At 41.1% G+C, this 18,782-nt stretch overlaps 4 protein-coding genes across 5 annotated transcripts; 1 reads left to right on the forward strand and 3 right to left on the reverse strand.

Moving 5' to 3' along the window:
- Window positions 1–4,333: 4,333 nt before the first annotated feature.
- On the forward strand, window positions 4,334–9,798 carry LOC102711381 (CBL-interacting protein kinase 32). Of its 2 annotated transcripts, XM_040528633.1 has the most exons (16): window positions 4,334–4,542; window positions 4,617–4,698; window positions 5,557–5,795; window positions 6,023–6,085; window positions 6,670–6,741; window positions 6,861–6,968; window positions 7,082–7,162; window positions 7,296–7,349; window positions 7,457–7,582; window positions 7,665–7,754; window positions 8,056–8,178; window positions 8,268–8,372; window positions 8,740–8,853; window positions 8,990–9,046; window positions 9,126–9,200; window positions 9,427–9,798. In XM_040528633.1, the coding sequence occupies exons 3-16, from the start codon at window positions 5,625–5,627 to the stop codon at window positions 9,499–9,501; spliced, it is 1,314 nt and encodes a 437-aa protein (XP_040384567.1). In that variant the 5' UTR covers window positions 4,334–4,542; window positions 4,617–4,698; window positions 5,557–5,624; the 3' UTR covers window positions 9,502–9,798. The 2 variants fall into 2 exon arrangements, with proteins under 2 accessions (XP_040384567.1, XP_015697974.2); XM_015842488.2 differs by lacking the exon at window positions 4,617–4,698.
- Window positions 9,371–10,837, reverse strand: LOC102711102 (putative calmodulin-like protein 2). The gene is made up of 3 exons (XM_006662646.3): window positions 10,636–10,837; window positions 10,181–10,550; window positions 9,371–10,047 (listed from the first exon to the last, which is right to left on the reverse strand). Exons 1-3 carry the CDS (start codon window positions 10,706–10,708, stop codon window positions 9,939–9,941), a joined length of 552 nt encoding a protein of 183 aa, XP_006662709.1. The 5' UTR covers window positions 10,709–10,837; the 3' UTR covers window positions 9,371–9,938.
- A 609-nt stretch (window positions 10,838–11,446) lies between these two features.
- Window positions 11,447–15,313, reverse strand: LOC102722436 (glutamate-rich WD repeat-containing protein 1). Its single transcript, XM_006663120.3, has 13 exons — window positions 15,198–15,313; window positions 15,032–15,085; window positions 14,788–14,894; window positions 14,623–14,701; window positions 13,954–14,127; window positions 13,663–13,761; window positions 13,401–13,569; window positions 13,145–13,248; window positions 12,916–13,055; window positions 12,759–12,831; window positions 12,173–12,285; window positions 11,944–12,061; window positions 11,447–11,768 (listed from the first exon to the last, which is right to left on the reverse strand). Exons 1-13 carry the CDS (start codon window positions 15,243–15,245, stop codon window positions 11,637–11,639), a joined length of 1,410 nt encoding a protein of 469 aa, XP_006663183.1. The 5' UTR covers window positions 15,246–15,313; the 3' UTR covers window positions 11,447–11,636.
- A 1,801-nt stretch (window positions 15,314–17,114) lies between these two features.
- On the reverse strand, window positions 17,115–18,398 carry LOC102715811 (metacaspase-9). The gene has a single exon (XM_040528875.1). The coding sequence runs from the start codon at window positions 18,323–18,325 to the stop codon at window positions 17,312–17,314; it is 1,014 nt and encodes a 337-aa protein (XP_040384809.1). The 5' UTR covers window positions 18,326–18,398; the 3' UTR covers window positions 17,115–17,311.
- Window positions 18,399–18,782: the final 384 nt, after the last annotated feature.

The raw sequence follows: 18,782 nt of genomic DNA on the forward strand, positions 1-18,782 counted from the left end.
TGTTTTTTTGCAAAATATAAAAAGATCAAATAAATTATGTGATCAATTGAGACAACAATATGGCAGTGAAGCGGCGGACGTCGGAGTGCGTAAGAACATTCCCAACCCATACCACTAGATATTTATATAAACTCCAAATCAGTAAGAAACTAGCAATTGACATTACTCTTCCAATGCAAACACTACTATTTCATACTTCAATTTAATGCTACTTATCTCACATGATATCTTGAATGTTATGTAGAAATATGTCTCATGCAAGACATGGTTTTATTCTCTTTCCTTATTTATTTACTTGTCACATCATCTTTCATTCTAAATGGTAATTTATTTAATGTTATGGACATCATCCTAGTCATTGGATTGGGAATGTCTTAAAAGGAGAAGGAAAAGAAAGATCTATAACCTGGACCTAGCCCACCTTACTTGTGTGGCCAACCAACCAACCAACTATGAGGATTTAAGTTTTGGGTCTCTATTGGAGTAGGATGTAATTAAACTTTAGTCTCATTAGTTTTTAAGGACTCAAATACATTATTTTTGGGGCTTAGCTTTTAGTCTTCCCTGGAGATGCCCCTCGTGCTATCTCAGAGATATATTTAAAAATCATTTTAAAATAGTCTTAGTAAGTGCTATCTTGTACCAACTAATTGGTCTTAAAATATGGCAGCTTATACCATTGATAGAGAGATTGTTATAGCACTGATCAATATACGCTCAAATCCATCTATATTATATCCTAACAAGCTAGTTTCATTCAAACGACTTTTTGTACGTCTCTCCGGACAGAATATATGTTTTGTGGTGGAGAAGAGATTGCCACGTACGCACACTCCATATGCAGCGACATGCTAATGACTAATATAGTGGAAGTCAAAGTTTGATTAGACTGCGATTATATCAATACTTTATACTGTGTGTGTAGCTCGTGTGTGTGTGTGTGTGTGTTCAATTGCATGCTAAATACGTAAACTAGGACGCGATTACGACTAGCTCTGGCCGGCATTATCCAGGGCAGCTAGCAACGGCCATTATTGATTGATTGCCCGTTTGCAAAGTCGATTAATTGAATTCACATGCATGTAGTACGTAATAACGTCCGTACGAACGTTACACCAAGGAATTAAGCTACGACTTGCACAATTATAATAGGAAATCAAACGGAGAACATATATATGTTATTAATTAGGATTCTTCTGACTAGCTAGAGGATTACTTTTGCTTGGTAATAATATTAATTAATTAATTAATTAAGTGGAGCCCCTGGCCACAATGCCAGCCAGATCGGATCATGTCCACCATGCATGGATATGATTATGCATGATTGGATGATTGGATTTGGATAGTTAGGTATTCTACAATACTCTATAATGTAGTAGAATATTTTTAGAGAACAACTACAACACGGTATCCGACGGAATACTTAAAAATAAAACAGGGTATGTCCGCCGAGCCCGAGTCTGTCTCGTGCATGCATGGCTATGGCTGTGTGTTGTGGCTGGTGCTTGCTAGTTGTACTGTGCTGCTCACATGAATGTGACCTAGAATCTCTCGCATTTACTACTACACGCACGCACGCCATGCCTCCGCGCCCGCCGACGCCGGCGTCCGCCTGCCATCATCCATCGTCACCGCGTGCCACCGCCCGCGTCCTCCGCGTCCGCCAACACTCGCGTCCGTCCGCCATCATCTGCCGTCGCCACCTCCACCATCGTCTGCCCACCTCCGCCAACGTCGCGCTCTCACCACAGTGTGTCGCACGCCTCCACCGTCTTCGCGCTCAGAAACGCCTCACGTACTAGTGTGTGCTGGTACCAGATGATACCACTGGTGTGATACCAGTTGGTATCATCTGGTATCATAGCGTCGCGCGACAAAGGAAGCTCAAAACGATGCAGGTATCAGGTGGTACCAGGTGGTACCAAGCGGTACCATATGGTTCTAAGTGGTATCATATAATTTTAATATGTATCAACAGGTATCAATAAGTATCGATAGGTATCGCTTGATTCCCATATAAAAACCTAGATGATACCGATTAGTATCAATATATGTTAGATGATACCAAAAGATGCTAGAAGGTATCAATCCACTAGGTTCTAAGTGGTATCACATGGTATTAGAAAGTATCAACATATATCATATGATATCAGAAGGTATCACTAGATATTATCAACATGTATCATATATTAATAAGTGGTATCACATGATACCATTTAGTGTCAACAGATATCATATCTAATGAGTGTAGTGCTAGCTTGTCAATTCATGGTGCGTTGTCGTAGGTGTCTCTCACCGGGCTGCTCGAGGTGAAGGGGATGACGTACACGCACACCGACAAGGTGAAGCAGGACACGCACGACATGCTGGTGTCGGAGAACACCATCGCCGTGTACCACAACCACTACGCCACGTACCACCTGGACCTCGACGTCGATGGCACGAACAACTCCTTCGTCAAGAGCACCGTCACCGCCGTCCGCGACACCGGTTGTGACATCCCGAGGAGGAGCTACTGGACGGTGCGGCGCGAGGTGGCCAAGAGGGAGGCAGACGGGGAAGTAGACCTCGGCGCCGTCAAAATCTAAACATTTTTTAGCTATAGCACCGTTTAATATGGTCAAATATCACTCCCTATGAACAAATTATCATGAGGGTGTTCTACTGCTAGCCTAGCGGACTGACGTACTAAACTATTCAGATTAAAAAATAAATATAGAATTTATCTTTTTAAGAAATTAAAGGGTGAAAAGTGATAAAAAATCGGCATCAGTCAGTGAGATCGGTTGCATCGTCAGGGTCAAACTTGTCCCTCGCATGTGCAGCGCCACGTAGTCAAACGATTTAATCACGCTCTAAACATAATTATGCAAAAGAACTTAATTATCCCGTTGGACGAAAATCTCGTCCGCTAGGTTTCCCGATATTTTTAAGAGGGGTCTCTGGATCTCGCTACTATTGGTGTCATGGTCCCAGGCCGGCCCTAAGGCAGGTCAGTCAGGGCGACAGCCCTGGCCCCCAAGACGATAGGGCCCAGCCCATATATATACATATGCATGTAAATGTATATATATTCTATAAATTAATGATTAGAAACATAATTAGATTTAGCCCGATTAACAAATAGTAGTATGGCCCAATCTGATCCAAAGGATTGAAATATCGTCATGTTAAGGCCTTGTTTAATTCTTAAATTTTTTTTTTCAAAAACATTACATCGAATCTTTAGATATCTAAATGAAGCATTAAACATAGATGAACCAAAAAACTAATTGCACAGTTATGGCAGAAATTGTGAGACGAATTTTTTAAGACTAATTAGTCTATGATTAGCCATAAATGCTACAGTACCAATATGTGCTAATGACGGCATAATTAGACTCAAAAAATTCGTCTCGTGGTTTCCAGGTGAGCTGTGAAATTCGTTTTTTCATTTGTATCCAAAAACCCCTTACCGATATCCGGTCAAACATCCGATGTGACATTTCTACTAAAAATTGTTGCCATCTAAACACCCCTAAGTGCTAACTAGCTTGTGCGGTTCTGACCGCAAACGTGAAACGTCATTTTGCACTTCTGTCAGCTTCGGACGCGACGACGTAATGATGTTCTTGGTCGCTAAGTCTATAATATATTACATATGTAGAACTATGTTATTTCGTTTATTTGACAACGGTTTTAAAATGATATATTTTTAGGTGTTTTTTCAGGGAACAAAATTTGAGGACTGAGGTATTTATGTTTTTCAATAATATAATAGATATTATCAAATTGGATTCAACGGTATAATGAAAAGATTTTTTTGTCTGAGAGGGCCTTCATCTTTGTTTTGCCCCTAGGCCCCCTAAATGTGAGGTGCAGGGTCCCATGGAACCGGTGGATCAAAAGTAAGGAGCTTTTAGTATATAAAATAAAATCTTAAAAAACGTGTCAAACGAAAATCCACATTCTACGATCGGAAAAGAGCAGCTCCAGACTCCAGAGTGAGCGATCGAGATGAGATCAATGGCGTAGTAGGGCCAAGAATGAGGCGAGGTGAGACAACACGTGGAAGTGGAACCAGCCATAGCCATGTGCCCATGTCCATCCATTCATCCGTACTCCTCTCCCGTCCCGCGTGTTCTTGCATTGCATGCGGCGCCCCATCTCCATCGGAATCATCAATCATTCCACGCTTCGCTGCTGCTTGTCTCCACCTACTCCGTTTTCTGTGGCGGTGGGCCCCACTTCTGTGTCAGCCGTTCTGTTTCGGGGGCCCCACTGTCTGTCAGCTCTGAGCTTGTCCATGTCCTCCTCCTCCTCTTCTTCTTCAACCTCTCGCCCCTCCATTTACATGCTGTTGCTGCCACTGATTACTTTGCACCCACCCAAACCCAACCCAGCAAAGCCAGCTCTTTTTTGCCCGCCTCTTCCTCGTCCCAGCAGCCGTTTCCGATTGCCGGGGCTCGATCGTTCTTCTCTCTAAATCCGGCCATCAGCACAGGAGAGAGCGCGCGCAGGTCGAGTTTGCTTTGCAGATTTCGGCTTGATTGATTAGTTGCGGTGAGTAGTACCTTCGATCTCTTGCCTCTTCTCCTCTTAGTTTTGTTTCTTACGTTCCTTCTCTCTTTCTGCAGTCTCTGTGCTGCGGTGTGGTTTGTGTCTCCGTTGGTTGGAGATTTCTCTTCCTTCTTCAAAATTTCTGCCCCCTTTGTTCATGTGAGTTCATCAATGCACACTGCTCCCCGATCTTGTTCATTGCCTGCAAGCTGGGGTGGTTCTTTGTGCCTGCAATCCTCTGCTTCCAGTGTTAGTTGGATTCCGGATGACTACATGAGGATACCGGTTCCTTCTCGAACCTTCTTGCTTGTTTTTTGTGCGGATTCTTTTTTGCTTCTCCTTGATCCGTGCATAAAAAAGTTCCTGGCTTGGGGAATTCCAGCCATTTCATGTGCTTCAATTTGTGCTGTTTCAGCAACAAATGTTCTTGATTTGTACTTTTTCTGGAGTATGCTCTGCCCTCTTAACCTTTCATGAATATCCACTGGCTTCTTTGCAGCATACTCGTGTCTCATTAACAATACTATGCTGTCCAGATCCAAACGATGCGCTGCTTCGTTTCTTTAACTTCAAATTGATTGGTCATGTTTCTAGGAGAATAAAGTATTGGATTTCACATGATCTTCTCTACTTACCAATTAATTAAATCGACCAGTTCAAAATTTTTATGACATCTTACTATCTTAGGGGTAATTTTATAAAATCTTGGAAAACTGTCTGTTCAACAACTTTGCATGTGTGTCTGTAGCAGAAGATACTAGGGGAAGAAATATTTGACTAATGCAGATCAAAGTCAATAGTGCATATATGATTTGGGGAAGAAATATGTGGGAAATACAGTATACATGCCATTGTGCTCCTGTACTAGACAAGTTTGTTGATAGGTTTCAGATTTTTTTTAGCCAATGAATAGGCTCCAGATAAAGTTTGATCACACAATAACACAGAAACCAAACATCTTTATCATGCACCATCTTTTTCCATGTATGGACTGTAATTCAGCAAAATTTTCCACAGGATAGTGAAAGAAGCACTTACAGGGCCGTGGAGGCTCTCTGAAATTCCAAAGGGGCACAAGGCAGGGGATGAGTACAACCAAAGTGAAGAGACGTGTGGGCAAGTATGAGCTAGGCAGAACCATTGGAGAGGGCACATTCGCGAAGGTCAAATTTGCAAGGGATACTGAGACCGGTGATCCGGTAGCCATTAAGATCCTAGACAAGGAGAAGGTTCTCAAGCATAAGATGGTCGAGCAGGTCACTGTCAAATACTACCAGCTAACGATCAAGTTCTGAATCTGAATTATTGTAGCTGCTTTAATGTTTGGTGATATTTCACATCTAATATATTATGGTCCCGTCCTTCCGATTCTTCTGCCTCTTAATATTCGCACGACAAAAAACTTGGCGGTTTGTTCAGGGTATAGGAGCTGTTGATGGAAGTAACACCTTTTGTTGGTGAGTAACTCTGTTTCTGCATGCAGATTAAGAGGGAAATTTCGACGATGAAGTTGATTAAGCACCCAAATGTTGTCCGCATATATGAGGTAACTAAAATTTACCATCCTTTTTGTGTTTTTATCCCAGATAATCTTATATTTGAAAAGAGCTAATTATAGTTTATTTAAACCTTTCTAGGGTCCATGCCAGAACCTTAAAGCATCTATATTCAATCATATTACGAAAATCATGATTTTGTTGCCAGAAATTTAGATGCAATTAGGTGGTGTTTAGTTGCCAAAATTTTGGTAAAAACATCACATCGAACGTTTGACCGGATGTCGGAAGGGGTTTTCGGACACGAATGAAAAAACGCATTTCACGGCTAGCCTAGAAACCGCGAGACGAATCTTTTGAGCCTAATTAATCCGTCATTAGCACATTTTGGTTACTGTAGCATTTATGGCTAATCACGAACTAATTAGGCTCAAAAGATTCGTCTCAAGATTTATTCCATAACTGTGCAATTAGTTTTTTGGTTCATCTATGTTTAATGCTTTATTTAGGTATCCAAAAATTTGATGTGATGTTTTTGGAAAAAAAATTGGGAAGTAAACAAAGCCTTAGTCAGCATACATGTTATGTTTTTATTATGGGACACTGCTAATTGTCAAATCGATGTTCATTTCAGGTGATGGGAAGCAAGACTAAGATCTACATTGTTTTAGAATATGTTACCGGTGGCGAGCTCTTTGATACAATTGTAAGTGACATACTACATTGTCCATTTCCAATTTAAAAGGTTCTCTTCTTTCCAGCACACATAGACAATACCTTTTTAAATCTTGACTTACAGTTATTTTTATTCCTTGTTTAATTAAGGTTAACCATGGCCGCATGAGGGAAGATGAGGCAAGAAGGTACTTCCAACAATTAATTAATGCTGTTGATTATTGTCATAGCAGGGGCGTGTACCACAGGGACTTAAAAGTGAGTTCATCTCCCTTTTTCTCTGCTACCTCTTTTGTCAATATGAAATACATTTCATAATCAAAATTTCCTTCCAAAAGAGAAAACCTAAGTCTGAACTACAATACTTGCAGCCAGAAAATTTACTGCTAGATTCATATGGTAATCTGAAGGTCTCTGATTTTGGGCTGAGTGCACTATCTCAGCAAATTAAGGTAAGAATTTGTTATTTCCTACTCTCTAAGTATGTACCAACCATCTCAAAAACATCACAATTCAGCAATTATCAGATAATTATTGTACGGTTCTTCAATTAATATTTCTTTTTCTTCGTGGTATATTCTTCAGGACGATGGTTTGCTGCACACGACCTGCGGGACTCCAAACTATGTTGCACCAGAGGTAATGTCAGAAATAGAAGTTTTAGAAATATAACCTACCGTTTGTTTATTTGGAATTATATTTATATTTCAGAAATAACTTTTACAATTCAACCTCCTTTATGATAGGTCCTTGAAGATCAAGGATATGATGGAGCAATGGCAGATTTGTGGTCGTGTGGAGTTATCCTGTTTGTTCTGCTAGCAGGGTATTTGCCTTTTGAGGACTCTAATCTTATGGCGTTGTATAAGAAAGTGAGAAGTGTACCACTTTTAGATCATCGCTGATGCATTACTTGTTCATGCTTATTTGATTCTTCTCTGCACTTTCTGGCAGATATCAAATGCAGAGTTTACGTTTCCACCTTGGACATCTTTTCCTGCCAAGAGGTTGTTAACAAGAATCCTTGATCCAAATCCAATGACGGTATGCTAGAACACAAGAGCTGAATAGACTAACATAATATTAAAATTGACAAATGTCCTTAAGATAGTTAGGTCCAATGCATCAATGAACCTAGTGTATCCTCTTAACAACATAGTATCTCATAATGCCCATAGATTCATCAACTGATGATACTCAGTTCTACAGGGGCTACCACCCCTTTTAGAAGGCTCCTTGATGTTTAATAATTATCACTCAAACAGATAGTAAAACTAATACCATAGTTCTCCATGACACAACATTGGATGGTGTCTTAAGCTAATGTCTTAAGCTACTATGGCAGAGAATAACAATTCCAGAAATATTAGAGGATGAGTGGTTCAAAAGGGGCTACAAACGCCCAGAGTTTGATGAAAAATATGACACAACATTGGATGATGTTGATGCAGTCTTCAATGACTCAGAAGTGAGTAGACTGCAGTATACACTTGAATTTCTGTTTTATGGTCATGCCAGTTACTGAATGTTCCTACTACTGTGATTGACCTCCTCCAGGAGCACCATGTGACAGAAAAGAAAGAACCAGAAGCTCTCAATGCATTTGAACTGATTTCAATGTCAGCAGGCCTCAATCTTGGAAATTTATTTGACTCAGAGCAGGTATGTGATCTCCCTATTTAATCAGTACTGACAAAGAACCTTGAACTAATGCTCCGTGTAACCTTATTTTTTTAACGAACCTGTAAGGATGTAAACTTAAGTGAAGCGCTATTGTCTTTTGTTCCACTTATACCTTCCTAAATTAGCACAGAAAACATGTAAAATCACCTATTGGCACCTTGTCAATTTACTCTGTTACTATGTTTAGACTACACTGCATGTCACAAGTCGTGAAATCCATGTAGTTCAATTTTGTGCCATTTTAACCTCATAATTTTGTACATATTTTGTTAAATTTGTGCAAAATTTCTTATTCAAAAAAAATTTGTGCAATTTATTACTATGTACTTATTCACACTATTTTCAGGAATTTAAAAGAGAAACAAGGTTCACATCAAAATGTCCACCGAAAGAAATTGTGCGCAAGATCGAGGAAGCTGCAAAGCCTCTAGGATTTGATGTTCAGAAGAAAAATTACAAGGTCTGCTCCCTTCGCCCAGACAACTGTTTGCATGAATCCCCTATTAAAACAATGGGTTCAAGCCTTCTAGGCATTATTTATAGAAAATTTAAATATATATTTTCTTCATGCTGAATTTGTCTGATGGATTGACCAGTTAAGGCTGGAAAAGGTAAAAGCAGGGAGAAAAGGAAATCTGAATGTTGCTACTGAGGTAATATGAAAAACTGCTATACTGCAATCTGTTTAATCTTCTTCAATGTATCTAACAGTTATTGTGCATTATTTTTCAGATACTGCAGGTTGCACCATCTCTTCATATGGTTGAAGTACGAAAAGCAAAAGGCGACACCCTAGAGTTTCATAAGGTAGATATTTAACGCAATGATCATGTCAATTAAAAGCTGATGTTCATGGACTATCGTTGGTAAATTGAGTCAGTAATTTGATAAGATCAATTAACAGCCCTATTCTGCTCCAAGCTCAGTAAATTGGGTTTCACTGAGTAGCCAGAATTATAATTTTATCCTTTTCTTTTGCAACCTTTGTGTGAATGGCTTGTACTGAATCGCTTGAACTTTTCATGTATTGCAGTTTTACAAAAACCTTTCCAACACCTTAAAGGATGTGGTGTGGAAATCAGATGATCTGCAAAGTCAACCTGCCTAGAAACTTGGGAGAGGAGATATGGGTGAACTATTTACATCCCATTCTTCTGAATTGATTCCCATTTCTAGATGCTGGAATAGCAGAAATCATGTTTATTGCATTTGTAATTAGTTGTGGGTGGACCTGTAAAGTACATTATGCTTGGTCTCCACTAGTGTTATAAATGTTGCTCTTAATTTTCAGAGAACCCTTTGTGATAGCTCAAGTGAAGCTGATCATTCGATGGGGTTTTTTGTGTGTATAAACCAGAATCTTGTGAGGAACAAGTATAATTAATTGGTCAGCATTCATTTTCCATGTACACTATGAAGTCGTTTGATTTACAAGTTCTCAAGAACTCCAGATCAACTGTAACCAGAAATTAAGGTGACAGCAAACTCTGAATTCTATGATTATGATAGATCAGTTGCAAACCTGAAACCTACAATTTTCAATTTTCAGAGGATGGTACATGAGGATGAGGGGCCGCAGCAGCCGGATTTCCGGTCGGAGCGATTCGACCGGTGACCTCCGCTTCCATGACCATCCATCATATTCTGCCTTCGCCTGCATATAAATACTAGTATCAATCATTCAGCTCATAATTCATCTGATGAATGCACTGCAAAGATTGCAATGCTCAGGTTCAGTTTCAAAGAGATGAATCGAGCAATTGAAACGAAGGGGGGATTTGGCGAACTTTGCCATCATGAGCTTGACGAACTCGTTGTAGTCGATCTGGCCATCGCCGTCGCCGTCGGCCTCGTGGAGCATCTCGGCGAGCTCGTCGTCGGAGATGCGGTCGCCGAGGTTGGTCATGACGTGGCGGAGCTCGTCGGCGGTGATGAAGCCGTTCTGGTCCTTGTCGAAGACGCGGAAGGCGTCGCGGATGTCGTCCTCGGCCTCGGTGTCGCGGAGCTTGCGCGCGAGGAGGCTCAGGAACTCGTCGAAGTCGATGCTCCCGCTCCCGTCGGCGTCCACCTCCGCCACCATCTCCTGCAGCTCCGCCTCCGTCGGCTGCTGCCCCAGCGACCCCATCACCGTCCCCAGCTCCTTGCTCGTGATCGTCCCTGATTCAAAAAATATTTCTCCGATCAATCAATCATTCTATCAATCTGTCAAGAACACATGCAATGCAATTGATGCAACTATTACCGTCCCCATCTTTGTCGAAAAGGCTGAATGCCTCCCGGAACTCGGCGATCTGCTCCTTGCTCAGTTGCTCCATTCCCCCCTCCGATTTAGCAAAACAAAAGAAGCAATTAGCTAATTAATGGCGATTGATTGATGGAGACGGGGAGAGGATTAAGCTGCCGCCATGTCGTTGTTTAATTATTGATGATTCCCCTGCGCTCGTTCTTGTCGCTGGCTATAAAAAGGAGGGCACTTGCTCACGTATTCGTATCGTATGCTGCATGCTTCACTCGCTCGCTCCAGGTTGCTGCTGCTGCTCTTTTCTTCTAGTACTTTCATCAGGGAGATTACTGATGACATTCTCATTCTCATTCTCCCAAAAAGCAAGCATAAGCATCTTCAAACGATAAAATAAAAATGGACGGGCGCTAAATTTTCGGAAACGAATAAAGTTCATCATGTCAATTGATGATAATTTCATAAATAGTCCGATTCTCAGCCTCAGAATCTTTGCTGATTGCTACCATCTTGTAGCTGACTATCAAGGGCCAAAGTGGAGTGGCACATGTAGGGTATACTGTACATTATGTGATTTCATTCTGCGTGCAGCCCATAAAGTAGCTTACACCTGTAAACAACTCAAATTTGCGCCTTTGGTTTCATTAACAGCACAAGATGGATTTAGAGCAAGAATGATGCTTGACCTGACCAGATTCCTGGCTGATGGACACCAGGTTAATGTCCAGTTAAATCTTATCAGGCAAATAATGTATAAACGATCGGGCGAAATATTGATAAGCACTTATTAATATTATCGTGCACTACTATAATATGCATAGAATCTCAGTTAATCAATACTTCTGATCCTCACATTGGCGACATCAGTACAAAACTGAGAACCTAACGAAACTAGGATACAAGCTAGCAAAAACCGATGTGACATGCAGTATCACTACACACTCTTCCCAAAAAAAAAGTCAATCCATGAAACCTGGATTTAGATGAACAGTGCTGTAGAAAATCTACGTGTCAGCTTCTCGAATGGTTGTATCGATGTTGCTGGGCATCAACATATTGAATCCATCACCTGCCGTAGATACGATCATACTAGGTATCTGTGGGTGCCAGTGCAATTCTTTCAAGTCTTTCTGGCCCTGTACACAAAACAAATCAAGGTCAAATCTATGATTTTGCTCATTAGCAGTGTATAGATGGATTTTGAAATACATCATGACGTCCACAAACATATATTTTTTTAATTTTTTTACACAAGGAATGGGTGTATACAAGATTCAAAAACGAGAGAGAAAACAAATGTGGTAATAGTACCTGATGAACAAAGAGAAGTTGCGGGGGCAAATCTTCAGGAGCATTTGCCTGTTCTTTCATCTTCTCCCTGAACTCTGCCTCCTCTTCAGCATCTTTTTCCAATGAAAGATCCCAAATTCTGCACACAAACAATTCAGAATTGAAAAATGGATATAGTAAAGAAAGCATTTTTTGGCTTTTCACTACACTTTAAACAAAAGAAGTATAAAACTTGAGTGAGGAAACTTACGTCAGTTGATGGTCAGCTGATGATACAGCTAATGTTGATGGTTCATGTGGGCTCCATTCCACAGATGTAATTGGTTGCTTGTGATATTCAAAATGGGCTACCAAGGAATCATCCTAGCAGTACAACAGAAAGCAAAAAAAAAGCTTTCGATGTGAATACATCATTTCAAAAGCAATATGAGATTATATGAACAGAAGACATTATTATATACAGTTGTAAAAGGTGTTCAAATAAAGAGAGTGCCATTATTATGTATTTAGATACGCTGAGTTTTGCTAGTGTGTGTAAATTAATTACAGACATCAGAAGCAACAACTATCTACCATAGCATCACTGGCCTCACAAGTCTAGTAGCAAGAACATGCCAAATTTCATCTATGCAAAAGAGGGTTCATCTTGTATCAGTATTATCATCACAAAACCCAATTGTCCACTTTTTTTTTCTAACATATTAAATGCATAGAAAGTGACAGATAAGCCCAAACTGAAATAAACCATAAAAACAGAGATGGAGGGAATACGCCATTGTAGTGTGATATTTGCAACTGACAAGCACAGAACATTGTGGCCCAACAATATGAAGTACCTTGATTAATCTTAGATCACGAATTGAGAAACTTCCATCATCACATCCTGAAGCTATCATACAGCTAGCAAGCCTGGTAAGAGTAGTCAATATATTCATGAATATTAGGAGAAGATTTTCATGTAGATGATCAAATTTTCAAGTGGACATATCATACCGGTTCCATGAGATGACATTCACGTCAGAATTGTGAGCCTTAACAACAATACAGGGTTTCTTCCCTGTCCGTATATCCCAGATAGATATTGTTTTGTCAACTGAACAAGAGGCAAATATGTCGGCTTCTGTGGGACTCCACTGCAAAATATAGTCAAGATGTTTGAGATAATCAAATGCTCAATGTTCTAGAGCACCAAGTATGTATGTTAATTCATTCAGTGGCATGCCTGCAAATCTTCAACACTTGCAGAGTGCCCAACAAATGGTTTTGTATCGACATTCCAACTGTTTGAAGTCGGCTCCCACAGGTGGATGCATTTATTGCAATCACCTGTATAGTCAAATCATTAATTTGATCTAGTACTCAATGTCCATGTACAAAATGAAGCATATGGATGCTTTATGAACACAAGACAGACCACGATTTTATAAGCAAAACAGCATAGGACAAACATTATATCATGGACAAGATCCAATACACACCAGAAACAAGCCTTCCAGTAACAAGTGGACTCCAATCAATTGCATAGCCTTCATCTTTATGGCCACCAAATATTTTCACAGGTACGTGATTATGGATTCTGTCTTCTTCATTGTGTGCAACTGCTCCAGACTCTGCTAATGAATTAAGGAAGGAACTGAAATCCCATACCTACAAACAACATAACGGACAGTTGATTATGCACAAAAGTAGTAAGTGTGGTAGATTATGTTCGTGGCATGTTTTTAGGGAAAGTAAATTTACCTGAACATGACCTGTGTCTCCCCAAGTTGCACATAGATGTGGTTCCTGAGTCATTGCGCGTATCCTATTTACACACCCCGCATGAGCCACTTTTTTTAGCTGGTAATGCATATACAGACACAAAGCACATTAGAAGTTATGCATCCTTTTTTAGCTTGTATATGCATATGCACATATACAGATACAAAGCATATTAGAAGTTATGTACCAAAGGAGTAAACTGGGTTGTAAATTGTGAAGTAAGCAGATACATAGCTTAATCAAATATGTGCACTTGGAGAAAGAACTTACATGTAAAATGGGCATTGTATCTTCATTAACTGCTTCATCTTCTTCATCACTACTACTTTCACTGTCCATATCACTGCCGCCATCAACTGCTGAGGCTGGTATAGGTTCCCGCTTCTTCCCATTTATGTTGCAAATCTTGAAAATGCCGATATAATTCCATGGAGCCCTCTCAGCCTGAAAAACAGGTAAAGCTTAATTAGGCACAAACTATTTGGACAATAGAGTGATTCTATGGAGCAGGTAAAAGCATTGATAGAAAAAAAAAAGGAAAGATAACAGAAGAAAAAAAGTCCGGCACCCATGAATTATGAAAAGCAAAGTTGACTTGCGGAAATGACTGGAATCCTAATATTGTTGTTATCTGATTTTATAATGAAATTACTTGCTGTGTTCTTTTGCATCAGGTTATTCCTTGGCTTTTGCGTGCGTGCTTCCCAAACTACTATACAGTGCATTTTTTGCAAAAAGATTTTATATAGAAGTTCATCATCTCACCTTTATAAAGTAGATTTTTAATTTTATAGTATCTAATTTAATCATTTATACTATTAAATAGCTATCAAAAAATCAGATAATATTTCATCTTCCAAAAAAAGACAACCTAATGATCATATTTTCATCACCTAAATTTTAGAGGAAAAGGATTGTAAGGAGAACAGATAATGCAACCTGAGTTCCAGCAATGCCGTATAATGTATGTGGGAACTCTGATCGAACAAGCCCAAGTTGATCACGCACAATATCAAAGCTGCAACAGCACGTGAATCGCTGAGAATAAATAGAACCATACATAAAATAGCACAATATTGGCTACAAATAAGAAAGGCCTTTTACCTCAAGCATGGCCAACCAATGTTAAACCCTCGGATATAATTGTAAGCCTCAGGATCAAACTGGAGTTCCTCCCCCTCTTCCAGTTCATCCACACCAGGTTGCCATACCTGAAATTGTTGCCAAAGATTAAGCAATTATTATAGATGGAAAGTAGAAAAAAAGTAATCACACATGCAACCACTTGTTCTTCTCACTGCGACTAAAAAAATCTATTGACGAGCTATTGGGAGTATTCATGTCTCACCCTGGCTGGGCCAGAAGGCACCGCAGGAAGAGAAGACGATGCAACTTCAGCTTTCTGCAACCCCATCGATCCACAGCAAAGAAATTGCACAGGCAGAGTTAGGCTCGAAAGACGATGACGAGATTGAACTAGGAATACCGCGACAACGCAGTGAGTAGTCGCTTACCTTGGGCGCGGTCCTCTTAATCCTCTTGGATTTGACCTTGCGACCCATCGGAAGGAAGAGGAGAGGGGAGGCGGCGGATGCCCGGAGCTGCGGTTGCGCGCGGCGCGAGAGGAGAGGAGAGGAGGGAGGGTGGAAGTAGTGGCGGCGGCCGGCGGAGACGAGCAAGGGCAGGGCAGGGCAGGGCTGTATCTTGTCTTGTTTGGGCCAGGCCGAAATACTCTTGACAAGCAATGGGCCGTGATGGGCTGTAACATGCTGATGGCACAGAATCCCAGCCCAAAACAATATGGGCCTTACTGCAGTTATTACTCCTTCGGCTTTTTTAAGTTTGACGTCGTTGGTTTTAAAATCCACGCTATTCTTTTTATTCAATTCAATTATGTAATTATTATTTATTTTTTGATTTGCTTTCTCATTAAAGGAACTTTGTTGAGAAGCGTTATTTGTATCATGGGTTAAAATCTTTTATTACCTCTGTTTTAGGTTATAAGATGTTTTAGTTTTTTCAAATCCGTATGGATATATGTATATAATATACATCAGTTCATATATAAATATAGGGAAAAAATATCTTATAACTTAAAACAGAAGGAGCATATTTATTCCGTAATTATGATATATACTTTGGATTTATAGCATAAATTTAGCATATATCCTCAAGATATACTATCAGAAAAAAACAACTATTGAATTTAATATTATTAATAAGAAAATATTAAGGATAGTCATATCATATATATACCTATTAAATGTTGAACCAAAAAATGAATCGCAACATGAGTATTAAATGGCCGCTTTGGAAGCATTCCATAGATTCCATTAATAAATGGATCACAAAGATACCATATTAAATCATCTAATAAATGTCATATCATATGGTCATCGTCTGTGCTATAAAAACCTAAAACATAGATACACATGGGGTACACCAACTTTCATCTACAACAACTACTTTATACAAAGGGTATGAAGATAATTTTGGGCTATTTTGTTTTATTTTTAGTTATTCTACAAATTTCACCTCATTTAGTAGTTTGTCAACATTACAAATTTCAATCAGGTATTTTATATTCTAGTTTACTAGAAAAATTAACATATAAAAATGTTATGCCTAATAGATGACTTTATTTTTTTTCTTATCAATAAATGGATACAATTATTTTTCTTATTGCACCCATGCATTTTTGCGTAACTCTATATCTAATTGGTGTGGTAAGTAGTACCCTCCCTCGCTTAAACTCATGATTATGCAAATAATTGGTCTAGCAAAATATTGCTTTTATGAAATAAAGGTGATGCCATAATTTTGCATTTGTATTTGAAAATTGTTCACATGACCATGCATTGTTGTTACAAACTTAAAGAAAATAGTCACTTTTAAAGACCGATATGTCTCCATGCCTTATAAAAGTATATCGAAGAAACACTTTAGGAAACTATTTTCTAATTCTAACATTAATACATCTGATTTGTCTTAACTTTAACAGGGATAAATCATGGGTTTGATGGAATGAACTCAAGAAAGAATCTCTACAAGTATGCTGGACCAAGAACTTTGATAGCACTTGGAAGATTAGAATCAAACGAAAAATCCACTACCAAGGACAACAACGATGATCTCGCCCCAAATCATGGGAGCCTGACCACTAGCAAAACAAGCACACTCTATGTTAGGACAAGGACTCAGCAGATCCCTGAAAAATTGCCATCTAATGAAGAACTCACTACCTATGATTATCCCTGTCCCCACCCAAACCATCCTTGTTTAGCATCATGAGCAATAACCTATGTTATTATATGGCTTTTTTTTAATATACCTTGAGTTACCAAAAATTTTAGTGTAAAATTATACCTTAAGGTACGATAAATTTTTACGCTGAAAAATAGAATATCTTAAGGTATTTTTCAAGGTCGATAAAAAAAGTCGTTACTACGTGTGTAAGAATGCTGAACTAATGATATATTCATAAATACAAGAATCAATAAACATGCGTCCTTCAGCTTGATGGCATACATTTAACTTGTTGTGACATTGAATAAATAAGAGTAAAATCTTATTGTTAAATTCATTTTTAATCACTGTTCTTGGCCAATCTGCCTCTGTCGAACACAAATCAGAGCGCCGACATGGCCGGCTCCGCCGCCGCGGCCGTCTTCTCCTCCTCCTGCCACAGGAATGGCGCCTCGGCGTTGGCGTCGCTGCAGTAGAGGCACGGGTGCTGCTCGAACTCCTGATCGCTCAGCACCTTCCTGGCCATGGTCACCAGCTCCCGGTTGCTCACCGGCTCCGGGTGCGACGCCAGCACGGTCTGTATCGCGTTGCTGAACGCCCCGCACGCCTTGCCGCCCCCCGCCGCCGCCTCGTCGTCCTCCGGCACGTCGGCCGACGTCTCGTCCGTCTGGCACCCGCTCAGCAGGATGCCGTCGTCGGGGCGCGCCGGCTGTTTGCCGTCGTGGTCGTGGTCGTGGAACTTGGCGCTGGCGTCCGTGCCGAAGAGCGTGAGGAGGTGTTCGGCGACGTGGTGCGCGGCGTCGATGCCCGAGACGCCGGAGAGGTGGTCGATGACGGCGCTGTACGGTAGGAACCGGGCGGTGGCGCCGCGCGTGGAATCAGCAGCAGCGGCCGGTGCACCGCCGGACAGGACGGAGGGGCCGATCTGCTCCTTCTCGAGGTCGATGAGGCCGCCGCTGTGGCACGAGTCCGACACCATGGTGAAGCTCGCGCCGTGCGGCACCAGGTCAACGAGCCGCCGGAAGTCGACGTCGGTGATGAGGTTGAAGTCGCAGGGCACGATAGCCTCGTCGCACTCGCCGTGGCCGCCGTGGCGCCCCTTCACCGGCGGGACGAGCGTGCCGTGGCCGCTGTAGTGGAAGAAGAGCACGTCCCCGGCCGCCGCGCGGGCGACCATGCCGGCCAGCGCGCGCTTGATGTTGGCGCCGGTGGGGAGCACCGGCGAGCCGCGGTCGTCGGTGAGAACGGCGACGTCGCCCGGCGCGAAGCCGAAGCGGGCGACGAGGATGTCGCGCATGGCGACGACGTCGTTGATGCAGCCCTTGAGCTCGTTGGGCGTGCCGGCGTAGTTGCAGCCGACCAACGTGGCCAGCTTCTTCTTGCCACCCTGAGCCATGGCCTAACTGCCTAATTAGTGTGTGATTAATTATGCAAATGAGCAGGATGAAGAAGAGATCGCCACTGAACTGAACTCGCCGTGCAAAAATCTTTTGATAGCTATCAGAGATATATAGATGCATTGGCTTCGGATTGTTGCTTGTGATTACAAGAAACATTCTTGTGGTTGAGTAAAGCAACAGATTAACCATTTCTGCTATCTATTTTCTGCAGTCCTGAATATCGATCCATCAATCATATACCCTGTGATCAATTGGTGATTATGGTACAACTCCTGGATTGCTGGGCAATGCATGGGTTAATTTGGAGATCCAACACCGTACGCATGGAACAAGTTCCAGTCCCCTGCGTTCCTTTGGAGCAGGAGAGGCATGAAACAAGGGCTCTGCTCTGCATTCCTTCCTTGGAAGCAGGGGAGAGACAGGCTTGCGTGCAAGAAATGTGGAAGCTAAAAT

This window comes from Oryza brachyantha, chromosome 11 (assembly GCF_000231095.2).
Source record: "Oryza brachyantha chromosome 11, ObraRS2, whole genome shotgun sequence".
NCBI lineage: Eukaryota > Viridiplantae > Streptophyta > Magnoliopsida > Poales > Poaceae > Oryza > Oryza brachyantha.

Coding starts and splice junctions, on each gene's coding strand:
- LOC102722436 (XM_006663120.3), bottom strand. CDS start 15,245: ATGGGTCGCAAGGTCAAATCCAAGAGGATTAAGAGGACCGCGCCCAAG. Junction 14,702..14,787: donor ATTGGTTGGCCATGCTTGAG/GTAAAAGGCCTT, acceptor GTGCTGTTGCAG/CTTTGATATTGTGCGTGATC. Junction 13,762..13,953: donor ATACAATGCCCATTTTACAT/GTAAGTTCTTTC, acceptor ATGCATTACCAG/CTAAAAAAAGTGGCTCATGC.
- LOC102711381 (XM_040528633.1), top strand. CDS start 5,625: ATGAGTACAACCAAAGTGAAGAGACGTGTGGGCAAGTATGAGCTAGGC. Junction 7,755..8,055: donor TTGATCCAAATCCAATGACG/GTATGCTAGAAC, acceptor CTACTATGGCAG/AGAATAACAATTCCAGAAAT. Junction 9,047..9,125: donor ATCTGAATGTTGCTACTGAG/GTAATATGAAAA, acceptor ATTATTTTTCAG/ATACTGCAGGTTGCACCATC.
- LOC102711102 (XM_006662646.3), bottom strand. CDS start 10,708: ATGGAGCAACTGAGCAAGGAGCAGATCGCCGAGTTCCGGGAGGCATTC. Junction 10,551..10,635: donor TTTCGACAAAGATGGGGACG/GTAATAGTTGCA, acceptor TTTTTGAATCAG/GGACGATCACGAGCAAGGAG. Junction 10,048..10,180: donor GTCAAGCTCATGATGGCAAA/GTTCGCCAAATC, acceptor ATTTATATGCAG/GCGAAGGCAGAATATGATGG.
- LOC102715811 (XM_040528875.1), bottom strand. CDS start 18,325: ATGGCTCAGGGTGGCAAGAAGAAGCTGGCCACGTTGGTCGGCTGCAAC.